Below are 15,625 nucleotides of genomic sequence, written 5' to 3' on the forward strand. Positions count from 1 at the left end.
GTTTACAGTCATTGCTGAAATAAATACCGAATTAAAAATAGAATGCGATGTCAATAAAGATATATATTAATTTTTAACATTTGGGATATTAAATTCTTTGTTTCTCAGAAAAAATTAATTTTTTATCCAATGTTGGAGAATTAGAATGAATCAAAACGGTATAATAAAATTATAATATTTTAAAACCAATTGCTCCGATTTCAAAAATAGGAAATTTATAATTTTATAAAAAACGGATTGCTATCAATTTCTGTTAAATTTATTTTTACGTAAAAATAATATCACATCTGTATTAATATATTTTTTGAACTTTATATTACCAGTTCTTATATTATATATTATATATATTATGGCATAATATATATATATAGATATCATTTAGAGAAATCATGATGTTAATTATTACATTTTGATGCATATATATGTATTTACATGTATATGTATCTATATATATATATATATATATATATATATATATGTATTTTTTTTTATCTGCAATTGATTTTGTAAGTGAAAACAGTAATACAATATTAACGACACAGTTTTCATATTCGCCCGGATAGCTCAGTCGGTAGAGCATCAGACTTTTAATCTGAGGGTCCAGGGTTCGAGTCCCTGTTCGGGCGATTTATTTTTTGATGCATGATATCTAATAATATACAGGATATTCCGTAAGGAAGCAAACCTCTACTATACATTTTAGTAACTTGTCGGTTTCCTCGCTGAACATCCTATATATACCGTTTATACATTAAGTATATATTCTCTGCAAAATTTAAAAAATTTTTTATTCATAGACATGTTTTAAATATTAATAATAATTAAATAAGAAATAGTATGTTAAAGTTTGTTTCTCTCAACTTAATCCATAACATTTTCAAAAATAGAGTTAGCATATTCTATTTTCTCTTATTCAATACAATTTAAAAAATTGTATACATAAATAATCTAGAGATATAAAGATAATAAGATCTTATTTTTTTACATCATAAAATACATATCTTCATTTATCTCTTTAGACGCATAAAATTAGATAAAAATGAAAAATACATGTTGTAGAAATATGTGTATATATTTTATTTGAAAAGCTCTGTTTTATAATTATATATTATACTTTGGAGCAAACATTTTGTACTATAAATTTCATAATATTTCATTACATAACAAAATGCTCTTTCTTATTTCATTGTTACAAAACATATTTTAAGAATATTGAGCAATTTATCTTGAGGATGTAAGCTTTAACTATAATAATAATTACAATTTATTTATATAGTACTACAAAAAATTATCATAAAATTATATATATCTTTATATAAATTATATATATATAATAAACAATAAAATAGGAATATAAAAAGTGACAAAGCAATTAAAATGATACATATGGTAAAATGAAAATTAATATTCCAAAGAGAAGTTACTAAGAAGATCCTTTGCTAATAATATCACATATAAGATTCATTATAGACACAAATATTATAATGCCCAAAGATAATAGAAAGATGATATATATTAAATCTTTTGAATGTTTGAACTTTGTTCCTTTACACTACCATCTTGCATACCAAAAAAAGCTTTCTCAGCCATATTTATAAATAGACCAGTTTCAATGACACCAGGTATCAGAGATATTTCCTGATTAATTTTATTCCAATTAGTTAAGCCTTGTGGAAAATGCCAGTCCAAAATAAAATTACCATTATCTGTTATTACTGGACCCTGTAAATAAAATATACATTATCTATATATTATTTATATATATTTAATAATCTGAATAATAAAAATATATGTGCTTGCAGCTTTTGCCAGAGCCATTCTAATTTTTGCAGTTCCTCCATATGTTCTTTCAATTCTATGTTGAATTGGTATATATGCCATAGGAACTACTTCAATAGGAATTCCTTTCTTATACTGCTGGCCAAGCTTTTGTGAGTTTTTTCTGAAATGTAAAATGCATAAAGAAATTATATAATGTCTCTGTAGATAATATTAAAATAAAGATTATGCTCTTACGTATAGTCTGCTATGACAACAAATTGCTGCGCACAAGAAGCAACAATTTTTTCTTGTAATAAACATCCTCCACCACCTTTAATGAGATTCATATCAGCATCAACTTCATCTGCTCCATCGATCGCACAATCCAGCTATAATCATGTAAAAATCACATTTATAAATACATAATATAATAAAAAATATAATATAGAGAAAATACTTCAGAATTACTTTTGGATAAGTCTCTAAGTCACCTAAAGTTAGGTGATTATCTAATATAAGTTGACGAGCTTGAAATGATGTAGGAACACAGACTATGTTGAGTCCCTCCTCCTTGACACGTTCAGCTAAAAACAAAAATCTTTATAAGCACATTTATAAAATCTAATATATTTATGAAATATTTAAATAAAGGTATATATATATATATATTATTAAGGTAATAAAGGTATATTTTATTAATCGCAAAGAATAAAGTATTATTACAACTTATATAGAAAACTCAAACTAACACATAGAATTTTTTATGATGTAATAAGAATAAAAAAATATGCTGACATTATCGATGAAAAGGTCAAATGTTAATTTAGCCACATGTTTTTCAATAAAACAATCCAGAGAATAATGCATAAAATATACTGTAATATCAGCGTTTAAATTTTAAAATTAGATTAAAAGTAGGAAAATAATCTCCTACCACAGCTATCAACGCCAACGTATCGGATTCTACAACATTAATTGAATCATTTATTTTAGAAATGACTTTATATTAAGAAAATGGATTTTTCCTGTACAAATATTTTTTTCTTTATATGAACACATGTAACATATGGTGCATAGAAAATTTAATACATAAATAGTAATAAAATACCTTTTTATAGTTTTATTAGTATGTACAATTAAATGTTTTCTTGGAGAAATGAGAATTCTAGAATAATATTAAAACTGGCTGATAACTGATTAAGTATATCGTAATGTTCGAAACATACTATTGTATAAAAATAAATAAAATAATTTTCAAATAGTTGTATGATAAAAGAAACGTCATCATTACCAAGTCTATGAACGGCATAAATCACAGTGGACCCGCTACCGATTCCGATCACAGTGTTATTCTAAAAAACAATTCACTGGAATATTAATATAACCTCATAAATTAACTGATCAATTATTTACAATCTTTTTAAATAAACCAGCTTGCCTGGACATATTCGTTCACGGCTTTATGAGCCGCAATTTTCTTGGCACTTTCGAGCGGACCCATCTTTAGTAAACTATTCGGAACACTGTGCCATAATCTGGCGGCTATTTGAACAGGCAAACGGATCATATGTGAACTCATGTGGATGCAAAATTATCTCTATTATGTATCTCATATAGGCACAGTAATAAAATAAAATAATGGCTATAGAAGCATCATATTGTTTTTATATATTATACGAATCATGTGCACGAATATAAAAGTATTCGATTAGAAATCGATTTTTCAAAACATCGAGAAAAATCGTTCTTGAAAAAAAAAAAAAAAAACATCGATTTTTTTAGATCTGTCTTGTATTTATTCGCGAATTGATTCCTCTAAATTCTAGATATTAATTCTTGAGATCTAATTGAGCACAAGAATCACAATAAGCGTTCCGTGCATATTATTTATTCTTAAATATAATTTTAATAATCATATGAAAAAAGATATTGCAAAATTTTTAATTGTTACAATAAAAAAAAATTAAATTATATATAATATATAGAAGATTAAATAAATAAATATATCTCTCATAATATTCGTTTCATTCTTCGTATTCTGTTGATACCCATATATTATCCAATTGATACCCATATATTAACAATATATTATATATATTGTTGATATCCATATATTATTATTTAGTTTCAATCTCTGTATTCAGATCCTGATCCTTGTCAAATAAACATAAAAATTCTGATTTCTGGATGTACTTCATAAGTTTAATATGTATATCTGATAGGAAATAAGGATCAGCAGACACATATGTCTTAATTGAATTTCCATTATATTCAGCATCAGAGGCATATAACACAAAATACAACCAAACATAATTTACACATTTCAATAATTATCATATATATATATGACTTTTCTTAAATTCTCTCTCTTCTTTGCTATCAATAATTAGCAGTAATATTAATCAATACTTTTCGTTTTAATGTATCTATCACGCACAAGATCTCGATTATCAATGCACTCTCTCTTTCTTTTTCTCTTTTTTCTCCATCTTATTTATTCATTTGCTCTCACTTTCGTTCATTGCAATCATGTATTCATACATATTCATATAGCATTATCATCTTAAAAGTCAGGTAAAAATCCATGTAGAATTTTCCCATGCTAATTCGCGCGTGTAATTATGTACTCCATCATAGAGAAAAATTTTTAGCAAGATATATCGCTCAGAACTCCGAAATCTATTCCTGTCATCTAAATTCTATGCGAAAAAAATCTCATATATTCAATATTAAAAATATTCAATACTTAATGGGTGATTTTCTAACTTTATCGCTTGTTGATCAAATATTTAAATTCTCTCTTCAAGAAACGATAAATTAATTGGCGTCTTTATAAAAATTAAGTTACACTGGAATAAAGAAAAGTTCTAAAAAAGTGATGTCACTAATCAAGAATTTTTGATTTACATACGTTGACAAACTAAACCGCGTTAAAGTGATCCGATGTGAATGTAACAATCGCAAGAAGTAAACTCTTAACACTACATTGCAGTTGCATAAATATCTTATATTATGCAACTAGATCGCCTAAATAATCATTAATCATTAATTATTTTCAATTTCTCACATAAAATTTAATAAATTTCTTATTGTAATTTTTGGCTATTTACTCTCTAAAACGGATGAGCTTTAACGTGATCATAGCAGTAAAAACAATTATGTCGGACATCTTCTTCCGTGTGGTATAAATCGGGACATAAATCTATTTATTAATTAATATCAAATTATATTATGAAATTAGATCCAAATAACATAAGTCTCCTCCTGTTCTTTCTCTTCTCAATTTGATTGTGCATATACAAGATATCTGTCAAAATGTGATAGTAAAATTGTATTTACCGAAGTTATTGTTTATATATAATCGATAATAAATAATTTTTTAATGGAAGTTTTCAATTAAAATATCTATCAAAAAACATCAACTTTATTGCCAATATAGAATATAATATCTTTCTATAGATTTCTACACTTTGATAGATACTTATGAGACATATATATCGCATTAAAATGAAAAACAAACGTCTTATTTTTCTATTTTTATGTTTCTTTCCTGTGTTTTACAGGAAAAAATAGATTTTTTTTTCAGTCAAGAGAACTTCGTTACTTTCTTTTCTATCATATTTTCCTGTCTTATATAGCGCATGATTCTTCCAAGAAGTAATACAACGGCAAATTGCGTCTAAAATTTTTTTTGCAGAAAAATTGGATCGCGCGCCAGGTAACTATAAAATCGGCATTTTTCTTTCTATCTTTACATATCTATTACATACGGCTTTTCTTTAACTTTTATGATTCTTTTTCTATATCAAGTTCTTTATAATATCGCTCACTTCTAATTAAATCGAAACCGGTATAATTATACGAGTTCAGATTTTTAGCACAATCAAAACAAAAAAGACTTAATACTCTTTTTGCAAAACCGTTCTTTTTGTTTCTTTATCTAAACAAGAATGATACTAATTTGCATTATATATAACGAATCGATTTGATACGATTATGATTTACAATGATAGATTGAGGCATTATATTATCCTCAAATTTATCTCTATATTTATTATCCCTATTCGACATTTCGTACAGACATGCTGTATACTCTTTACTAATTAATAAAGTTATATTATAATGACGAGATTTTTAAATTAATCGCGCTTTAAGGATAACGAAGTGAAATATAAGAAAGATAACTGCGGAAATTTTCTCATTTCATGTTAATGAAAACATATTGCGCTATCGTAACGTAAATATGTTAAATAAGCATTTCAACGAAGAATATGTGCATTATATTAAAATCATTCTCATATTTATATTTATATAATAATTGTTGCGAATGATAACATGATCTCGCTTAATTTCCATTCATAACGCATTGATAACGCAATATATTACAACGACGTTCCCTTTGTTTTAAAACGATTGATAATTGTCTAATGTTACACAATCAGACATCTCCATGTTGGGCTGCAAATTTAGATATACACAAGCCTTAAGATTATTACATTAATAATTGATTATAACGTTAAAAAAGAAAGATATTAATAAGATATTGTAATACAATCATTAATAAATCAGGGATTTGACAGGAATCAGTTTTTAATGTTCGCCCTTTAAGCTCTCTATCTTCTTTTGCTTTTTTCTTGAATTCTATCATAATCTTTTATCAACTATATATATACAATTTTGTATCGTTATTTCAAATTTACTTCGACATGTGCACAAATATAATATTGCATGACGTATATTCAGGGAATGATATGCTATCATGTGCATCTCTCTTGTGTATATGGTATATATATGTTACTGTAAATATGATTAATTGATTATTATGCATAATTATCAATAATTATGAATAATTGCCAAATTATAATCACATTTTTTTACCATAACATATAATTTAGTTATATGATAGACATTAATGATACATAAAATATAGTACATATAAATTGAATATTTATAAGGGAAGGAGATGATTTATATAACAATAAGGAAAATGTGGCAAGAAAATATCGCAAGCATTTTTTTAAGGATTGTAATGATGTTAGTACACTCAATTCTGTTTTATTCTATACGTGTATTCGTTGATAAATTTGCAAATGTTTTGTATAAATTCTGAAGTCTCTCTTATAATTTGCTAAAATCTACGAATCCTGATCAATCATTATAGATGACTAGCAAAAGATTCTGAAATAGCTTTTTTGTGAAATCCCCTAGAATTTTTCAAACATTATTTCATGTAAAATGTGTATGTATATATATATATATATATATATATATATATATATTATTCTATTTATATATATATATATATATATAATGTTGCAAATAATAAAAAAGCATAATAATAAAAACATTCGAATGAAAACAGAAAATTTGACATTTGACAGTTCGATTAGTGATATGGAAACAAGAGGAACACATCATTGCAATTTCTTAAATACAAATAAAGTGTGCAATGTTTTGCTTTTAAATCTAATTAAACAAAAAAACGCAATTTCTAGTCAATTAAATATTAAATGATTTATATCGATTTGGAATCGAGAAACTTCGTTTCTAAATACAGGCTTCCACAGTTTGGCCGTGAACCGTCATAGTATATTCCATTTGAATAAATAATTGATTCGGTCAGAATATATAATAATGCAGTAAATTCGCTCACAATATCCGCTATTTGATAATTTTACGTATGCATATGTTTATTAAGATTAGCTCAGTACAGTATTAACTTCATTGGAGCATCATGCGCAAGATATTCGCAATGCAGACACATCCATCTTTCAAAGAGGGTAGTCGATCCCTTTCATTAATTTCTCAGGCATCTTGCATTAAGGCAATTCAGTGTATCCCGTTTAATTTATTTCGAATCTATTTTTTCGTAAATTGCAACTAATTACACAGCACAAAGTACAAGATTGTGAATAACTATTCGAAAAAACACTTGTTTAAAGTGTACACATGTCGAATATAGATAAAGAGATAAGCAAAACATCCAGGAAGATTAGAATATATCAAAGAAACGGCAATTAAAAGTTAAACACATTCCTTGCATACACAATTTATCCTCCTAATTTCTTTAATTTTTAGTTTCAAAGTTCCTCGATATCTCGCGCACAGAAAATAAGATGACCAAGCTCTGAATTTCATACTATCATAATATAGATTCACACACTAAATATTTCAACGGATCTCTACACGATACGTGCATATTTAATTTTTGCACATTTTTTTATAAAATGTTACACGTTTCACAGAACCACCACATCTTGCTGATACACGCTCACACGGGATAGTAGGCAAAAGATAATTTGAATTAACGAAATTAATGACAGGATAGAAAATTATGTATGCGACAATGAGCATGCAAGAAAAAGGGCAGAAAGAGAGGAGAAAGCAATAAAAATTTGAGAAAGACAAATAATGCTTATGTATACAAATATTTTTGAAATCTTCTACTCCTCGAGTAGAAATTTTACAAATGCATCACATGCATACTCTGATATAATATTACCAATGTCCCTTTGTATGTAGAAAAAAATAAAAGAAATAAATAATTTTTCATTAGAAATATTAAATATACTCGCGAGATGTCTCGCTTTCAAAAAAATTTAAAGAAAAATTTAAAGATATTTTTTATTGCCGCGATTGATCCACAATAAAACATTTTACGTTATATTTCTTAAACATGTATTAGATATATATCTCAAGTATAGCTTTATGAGAAAACAAAATTTCTTAAAAATATTACTATAGTTATTTTTTTTTTAATGCCTTAAAATGGAGTGATCAATTTCAAAAAAAAAAAAAAAAGCTTATTCCATAACTATATCGAATTACGATCTACAATTACATAATTCACAATAATCTGAAAAACAATGATCTCTGACAAAGTATTTAATTAAATATTAATAAAACATTTAATACCATTTAATAAGCGCAAAAGGCTAAACCATTCTGAAATATTAATTTATAAAGTTGCCGTATGATAATAATTTATAACAGTTAAATGTAATCTCCCTCCACTTTATGACATCATCTTCTTATGCCTTGTATAATTGCCAAGGGATGGTCCGCGCGCTAGTGCCAATTTACTAAATCAAATTTAATTCTATTAAACATCTGTTCACTTAAGATAGTCTAGTACATAAAATTTTGTCAGTATATCTTTCCCATTTTTTCTTTTTTCATAAACTTTTTGCTTATTTGACATATAGTGTTGCAAAGAGTAAATTTTATTTAAAACAAATTGAAAAATAATGGAAGTTTATATTAGCTACAAATAATAATTGTAGATTATAAAGTAATATTTTCTTATACATTATACATTATACCAATGATTTATTGATTGTAAAGCATACAGAGGAGTCTTTCTCTATTATAACGAGGTTTAAATCTATGTAGTCATCTGAAAAATATGCAGTAATTATTCTGCATTGTTATACCATTCATGACAGTTCATTTATTTATCTCTACAATAGTTTTGTGTGTATTATCTTCCACTATTAGTGCACCGGAGAAGTTATCCGAAGATTAGTTTTTAACAATTTAAAAGCGTTAATATATTACGGACCAACCCAGGCGTTCATATATTTTTATTTGAAAAAGAGAACGCATATCGTATTTTAAAGTACATAGCACATTAGCAGTCGATTGTTCGATAGAATTTATGCTGCGTATATAAATTAACAAAGTTTTTATCATTTTATTTGTATTGTAACAGCAAACATGTATAATGTACACAATGTAATTTTGAAAAATTTCATTCCTGTACATATTCGTCTAGATCTGCTGGGTCACAATACAGTATATTCTCGTGTATACATCCCTATCCTTCTATACTTTGATAACTGAACAATGAGCGCTAATGTCGCTGTCTTCATAAGGTCTTTCTTTTTACAGCACGTTTATTCGTCAACACCTGTTCTCCAGCGGAAATAAGAGATATAACGCCATAGTAGAACTTCAGTGTGGAAGAACGTGGCAAGATTCGTTCGAAGAAGAATAGTATTCGCAAACGAATTTTATATATATTCCGAGAATGACTGCAAGAAGTGAGTTATGTACATTATTATTCCACAGATATGCCACAGTGGCCAGCGCAAATCAGCTCTTGCCCTTATTTCATGTCACATAACAATATAGATGGCGAAATTAAAGTTCGAGAAAATAGTAATAGTAGGAGGGCACAAGAAGATGAGGAAGAAGAGGAATAGGAGGAAAAGGAGAAACAAGGGAGGAGAGGGCGTTTCGAATAATTATTAATATATATTATAATAATAACAATAATGATGAGGTGTTCTAAACAGTGCTAGGACTAGTGCTAGAGGGTCCTGTGTGAGGAATCAGGATGGGTGGGTACACGGGCTAAGAAGGGGTTAGTGTGGGGGTGGTGGCTCCGTAGATTGGTTTCTTCCATCTACGGCCCTAACCGGCTTCCTACGCGAAGAACCTACTCCACCTCTGACATAAGCGGGCGCCGGAGCTGCTATCGGTTCCCTGATAGTTCCAGTACCAGTATTCCTAATTGGTGGCGGCAGTGGTTGCTGCAATACCTACATTATACGAAATTCTATAAGAATTTGATGTTACTATTTGTGTATTGCATTGTAATTTTCTATTGTGTATTAGTTATAGTTTTGACACACTACATATGGTACTAGATATAACATGTACTGACGTAAGAGGAACGTTCCACAGTCACCATTATGCATACTGATAACTAAATTTAGATATGATAACCGAAAGATAAAGTTGTATGAGAAAGATAAATATTAAATAGCTACATCAAGTTCCAAATATATCATATATATTACTTTCATCTTTCATATACATTCTCTAATAAATTAAAACAGTAAAGACTTTGAGCTGTACATATATTAGATGCCAGAAAAATGGATGCTTACCAATGGCTGAGGTAACACACTATGCATCAACGTTTGAACTATAGGTGGATTTTGTGTTGCAATGCTATTAGGATTCGAGGATAAGCCCTGATTTTGTAGACCTGAGCCCATGCTACCAGTTGTAGCAGCAGCAGCAGCCTGCAGAATATGTGATTCTTTTTGTTGGATAGATGTTATGTGTTTACTTGTAGCTTGTTCCCTCTTTGCTTCCTGAGGTAAACTCAATTTCTTCGTGGGGATGATGGAAGTATTGGCATTTGGTGTTTCAGGGCTGGTCGTGGCAGTAGTTGCATTTGACGCCGGCGTTTGCACGGTACATTGCTGTTGCATCAATTCTGACAGTGTTTGAGAAAGCGTTGCAACGATAAGTTCACGTGCAAAAAGACTCCTATTTGCACTCTCGCGTTCAATACTTTGCAATTGTGAATCAGACAGCGTAGTCGTAATGCATCTACACAAATGTAAAAAGAAACAATCATGTTTATTAAATATAACAACAATCAAATTTTACAATATTCACAGCGCTTTAATAAATATATTGATCTTTTCGCTGTTTATGTGGATAGATATTTAATTTTACACATACATATACATACATGAACACATAACAATTATAATGTGCTTATACATGATAAAATGCACATTGAAGCATTATTATTAAAAATAAATACTTGAAGATATTTATAATATAGTTTTTTAGCAATTATTTATGACACATAATTCTATAAAATTCTATAAATTGACATTAAAATGCACTTGAAATTAAGTATATTTATTTACATATTAATATATATATTAAATACCATGTTTATTAATATTAATGTAAGAAATAATTAAACATTATATTTTATTGCAACTTGAAAATATATATGTATATTTAGAAATATAAATACAAAAAGAAGAAAACATACCTGGGTAACAAAAACATAATGTTCTGTGAATTAATAGAAGGTATACCAGGTGGATTGGCCACATTGGTCGTATTATTGTTACTATTGGCATTATTTGATGCCCCCATAGCAGTAGAATGACCACCACTGCCTCCACTAGCACTTCCGCTGCCACCGCTCACGGAACCGATCACTTGTGTCTGTCTCCTAGGTAATCGCTCGAGTTGTTGTCTAGCAGCCTAGAGAAGTAATATTTTATTTAATATCTATATAGTCTATTTTATATAAAAAGTTATTAATTCTTCCATTAGAAAGATTGTTGGAGATAAACATAAGAGTTATTTTTATATAGTCATCTCTTTTTTTGCATAAAAATAAGAACTTATTACAATATGAATAATAATTATATAGATATAATTCATCAAACATAAATAAATATTTATAAAAAAGAATTATATATATGTATGTATGTATATATATATATATATATATATATGTATGTATATATATATATATATGTATATATGTATGTATGTATGTATGTATGTATGATATATATGTATGTATGTATGTATGATATATATGTATGTATATATATATATATATATATATATATAATATATATATATATATATATATATATATATTATATTATATTATATATTACACGCGCGCGCGCGCGCGCGCACACACACACACACGCACACATATATATATGTATGTATGTATGTATGTATGTATGTATGTATGTATGTATGTATGTATGTATGTATATATAATATCTAAATGATATTAATTAATAACATAAAATATAACGCGCATTAATCATCAATATCCTACCGTATTGGCACAATAGATTGATGAAAATTTTTAAATTATTAACTCATTGTATGATATATTTTATTATATATATATATTTATTATATACATATATTTACCATATGTATATTCATTGTCAAAATCAGTTTGCTTAGATTAAATTCAAAAATTAATCAGAATTCTTAACAATTTGTGTTTCTTAGTTATATAATTCTTCATTCATTTTATCTTTATTTGTTCTTCTATAATATTCTATCACATCCTTATTTATAAGTATCTACTCTCGCATTTTTGAGAGGAATAATTAATAAAAATAACACGGTATCGAAGCATGGAAAAATTTAAACAAAATACATGCGAGAGAATAACCTCTATATATATATTCTAAACATGATTGTTAGAGAGCAATTTCAAAATATTTTTTATCGATTGATTTAATACTTCATAATTTCTTCATTATTCTTTATTTATGTTTAACATGTTTTCATTTGTTGTGATAAACGTTTGTATCTATTAAATTATTATGCATAAGCTCTGAGTCACATAAGATTTAATGTCTGAACATGATATATTCTGTTATAAATTAATAGCATGATGCATTTAATCCAAAATGCTTAACTTTAAACATGAAAACATATATGACATCGATTATATATATTTTAATAAAAATTATATATTAATTTTCATCGTAATAAAAAATAGATTCGTTTATACCCGGACTTGTTGTCGTTCTAATTGCAATTGCATTTGTAATTGCTGTAGTTGCGAAGGTGCCGATGAACTTTGTCCACTTCCACCTCCGCTTCTACGTACTCCCGACAATTGGGACAGCAATTCCGCAATTGGATCTATACCTTCCCGATTACTCGGGCTTAATCCTCCAGATGAACTGAAATGCATGTTGGACCTGCAGATCCAATGATAGTCCAATAAACATTTTTTAAATGAGATGATGATAAAACGATATGATAAAAATTACTTGTTGCTAATCATAAATTTTCTAATAAAACATTTTCTAAGAAAATTTATAAATTGTAAGAGAAAGTTGATAGATAATAATCATAATAATCATATTATACACAATGGTAAGCAGTAATCACATGAGAATAAATTTATTTTAATCTACAGTACTATATTATTGTATAGTATTATTTTGACAAAAATAATCGATAAATATAATATATTATACACATCAATAAATAAATTAATTATTATAAAAAGAGAGAGAGAGAAGTGTTATTACATACCGACGCGCACGCGGTGCGCCAACTGCTCTAGATGGATGAGGTATCCGCCTAACTCCATGCCTGCTTGCAGATGGTTCATCCAAGAAGGAGATCAGGTCCCTTGGTCCGCTACGATGCTCTAATGTCAGATGGCCAGCAAAATCATCAGTTACATGATTAGATCTCCACCTGGCACTGCTGCACATACTGGACAAACCTATGATAAAAGTACAAGTTATAATACTTAATAATACTTATAAATGTTATTATATTATTTGTCTATATCTCTCTTTCTCTTTTTAAATATATATAAATATACATATTTTAAATAAGAATATATATACATACAACTTCAAATGAAGTATCAGGATGTTCAGCAGCGACATGCTCTTGCAATGTAGCTTCAGTTAAACCCATTTTTGCACAATAAGGACAAGTTAAAGATTGAGGCTGCTCTACACTTACTCCTTCGCCACCATAATATAATTCTATTAAAAAATAGTTTAAAAATGAATTAAGAGGTATTTGATAATTGTTATATATCTCTTTCTTTTCTCTTAAATTGTTTGAAAAACTTGAAGGAAAGAGAATACATGTTTTTCTTTCTAAATTTGCAAATTTCAATATTCTTAAAGCAAAATTTAGCAAAAAAAATTTTGTTTAATTACTTATTAAAAAAATATTACTTATCAAAAGTCTTTATTTTTTTTGTTATTTATAATCAACTATTAATTAACATTTAATATATTGAAATAATCTTTCTTACTTTGCTAGTATATGTGTATATAGCATGCAATAATACTTGTAAAATGTTTACTATCAAAAAATTAAATATTATATTTTCAATTTGATAAGCGCCTTACCATAGTCCAGCTCTAGTAAGTATGCACTGCATAGGATGATCTGTGAGGTGACGTGTGGTACTGGCACCTCCCTCATAACAGCTGGCACATAGATCATAATCGTAGCATACAAGGCACTTGTATCTACGACCCCGAAAATTTCCTTTCAAGCAGGAATCACAGCTTACCCCTAAAATAGATACATTAAATTAATACGTAAGAAAATACTGCATAAAATATATTACATATCATATATATAAAGTTTCATAATTTTAAATATTGCTTCAATTATTTCTAATTTGTCATTACATCCAATCTCTTTTTTATTAATCTATTTATTTTATAAATTTATCGTTAAATGTAATAAAAGTTTTTCTATTATTTTTTATGAAATAAGTAATAATGAATCAAAAATAGAGAAGATAAAATCTACTAACATATGGAGTCTTAAACATAAGTCATAAAGATTTGTTAACTTTATATATATATCTCACTTTAGAATTGTTGATAAGAAATTTTAACACAAGTAACCAATGTCAAATAATTTTTTAAAAATCTGCATTGAAACATATAGAGTATTAACATTTTTCGAATATTAAATATTATAAAACCTAATATGTTACAAAGTATATTAATATTTGCAAACTGCGCACTATTGTTTTATTAATATATATTTCTTAGTAGTGCAATAAAGTGAACATAATATGTATATAACAAATAATAATAATTTTAAACTGTTTTTTATGAAAAGAGACAGTGTGTATGTGTGTGTGTATATGTAACAAAAAATATATGTGAATAAAAGAGCAAAAAACTAATTAACAGAAAGTTAATAACATTTGTGTTATTAACCTAATTATTATTAAACTAATCAATAGTTATTTATAAATAATACCTTTAAGAACAAATTGTGCAGTTGTTTCTATAACTTTTAATATTTTAGTTTATATATATATTTTAAGTAATATATATATATATATATATATATATATATATATATATATATATATAATACTGTTATAATTTAAAAATAAGTTAAATTTAACAGTCTTAACAAAATTTATTCTAGTCATATGAAATTTAAAAGTACTTTTAACTTGTTGATAAAGAATTAAAAGTCAGATGACTATAAAACTATAAATAGCAATACGTAGCAAAGCGAGTCATAGTACTCTGCGTTGATACCACTGCTT

At 27.1% G+C, this 15,625-nt stretch overlaps 2 protein-coding genes and 1 non-coding gene across 3 annotated transcripts; 1 reads left to right on the plus strand and 2 right to left on the minus strand.

The window, feature by feature from the left end:
* The first annotated feature begins 553 nt into the window (after positions 1-553).
* On the plus strand, positions 554-626 carry Trnak-uuu (transfer RNA lysine (anticodon UUU)). Its single transcript has one exon. It is a non-coding gene; the product is annotated as a tRNA-Lys (tRNA).
* Positions 627-1,512: 886 nt separating this feature from the next.
* On the minus strand, positions 1,513-3,351 carry Rpi (Ribose-5-phosphate isomerase). The gene is made up of 6 exons (XM_070314990.1): positions 3,200-3,351; positions 3,053-3,113; positions 2,230-2,345; positions 2,017-2,150; positions 1,801-1,942; positions 1,513-1,722 (listed from the first exon to the last, which is right to left on the minus strand). Exons 1-6 carry the CDS (start codon positions 3,338-3,340, stop codon positions 1,516-1,518), a joined length of 801 nt encoding a protein of 266 aa, XP_070171091.1. The 5' UTR covers positions 3,341-3,351; the 3' UTR covers positions 1,513-1,515.
* Positions 3,352-7,082: 3,731 nt separating this feature from the next.
* Positions 7,083-14,550, minus strand: LOC138944115 (E3 ubiquitin-protein ligase KCMF1). Its single transcript, XM_070314997.1, is given in 8 exon segments — positions 7,083-10,304; positions 10,656-11,106; positions 11,567-11,784; positions 13,079-13,271; positions 13,612-13,771; positions 13,774-13,807; positions 13,939-14,078; positions 14,454-14,550. Coding segments are annotated over 8 exon segments (1,470 nt in total). The 3' UTR covers positions 7,083-10,127.
* Positions 14,551-15,625: the final 1,075 nt, after the last annotated feature.

Source organism: Polyergus mexicanus, unplaced genomic scaffold (assembly GCF_030449975.1).
Source record: "Polyergus mexicanus isolate NDT 795.1 unplaced genomic scaffold, iyPolMexi1.0 SCAF_89, whole genome shotgun sequence".
NCBI classification, from domain to species: Eukaryota; Metazoa; Arthropoda; class Insecta; order Hymenoptera; family Formicidae; genus Polyergus; species Polyergus mexicanus.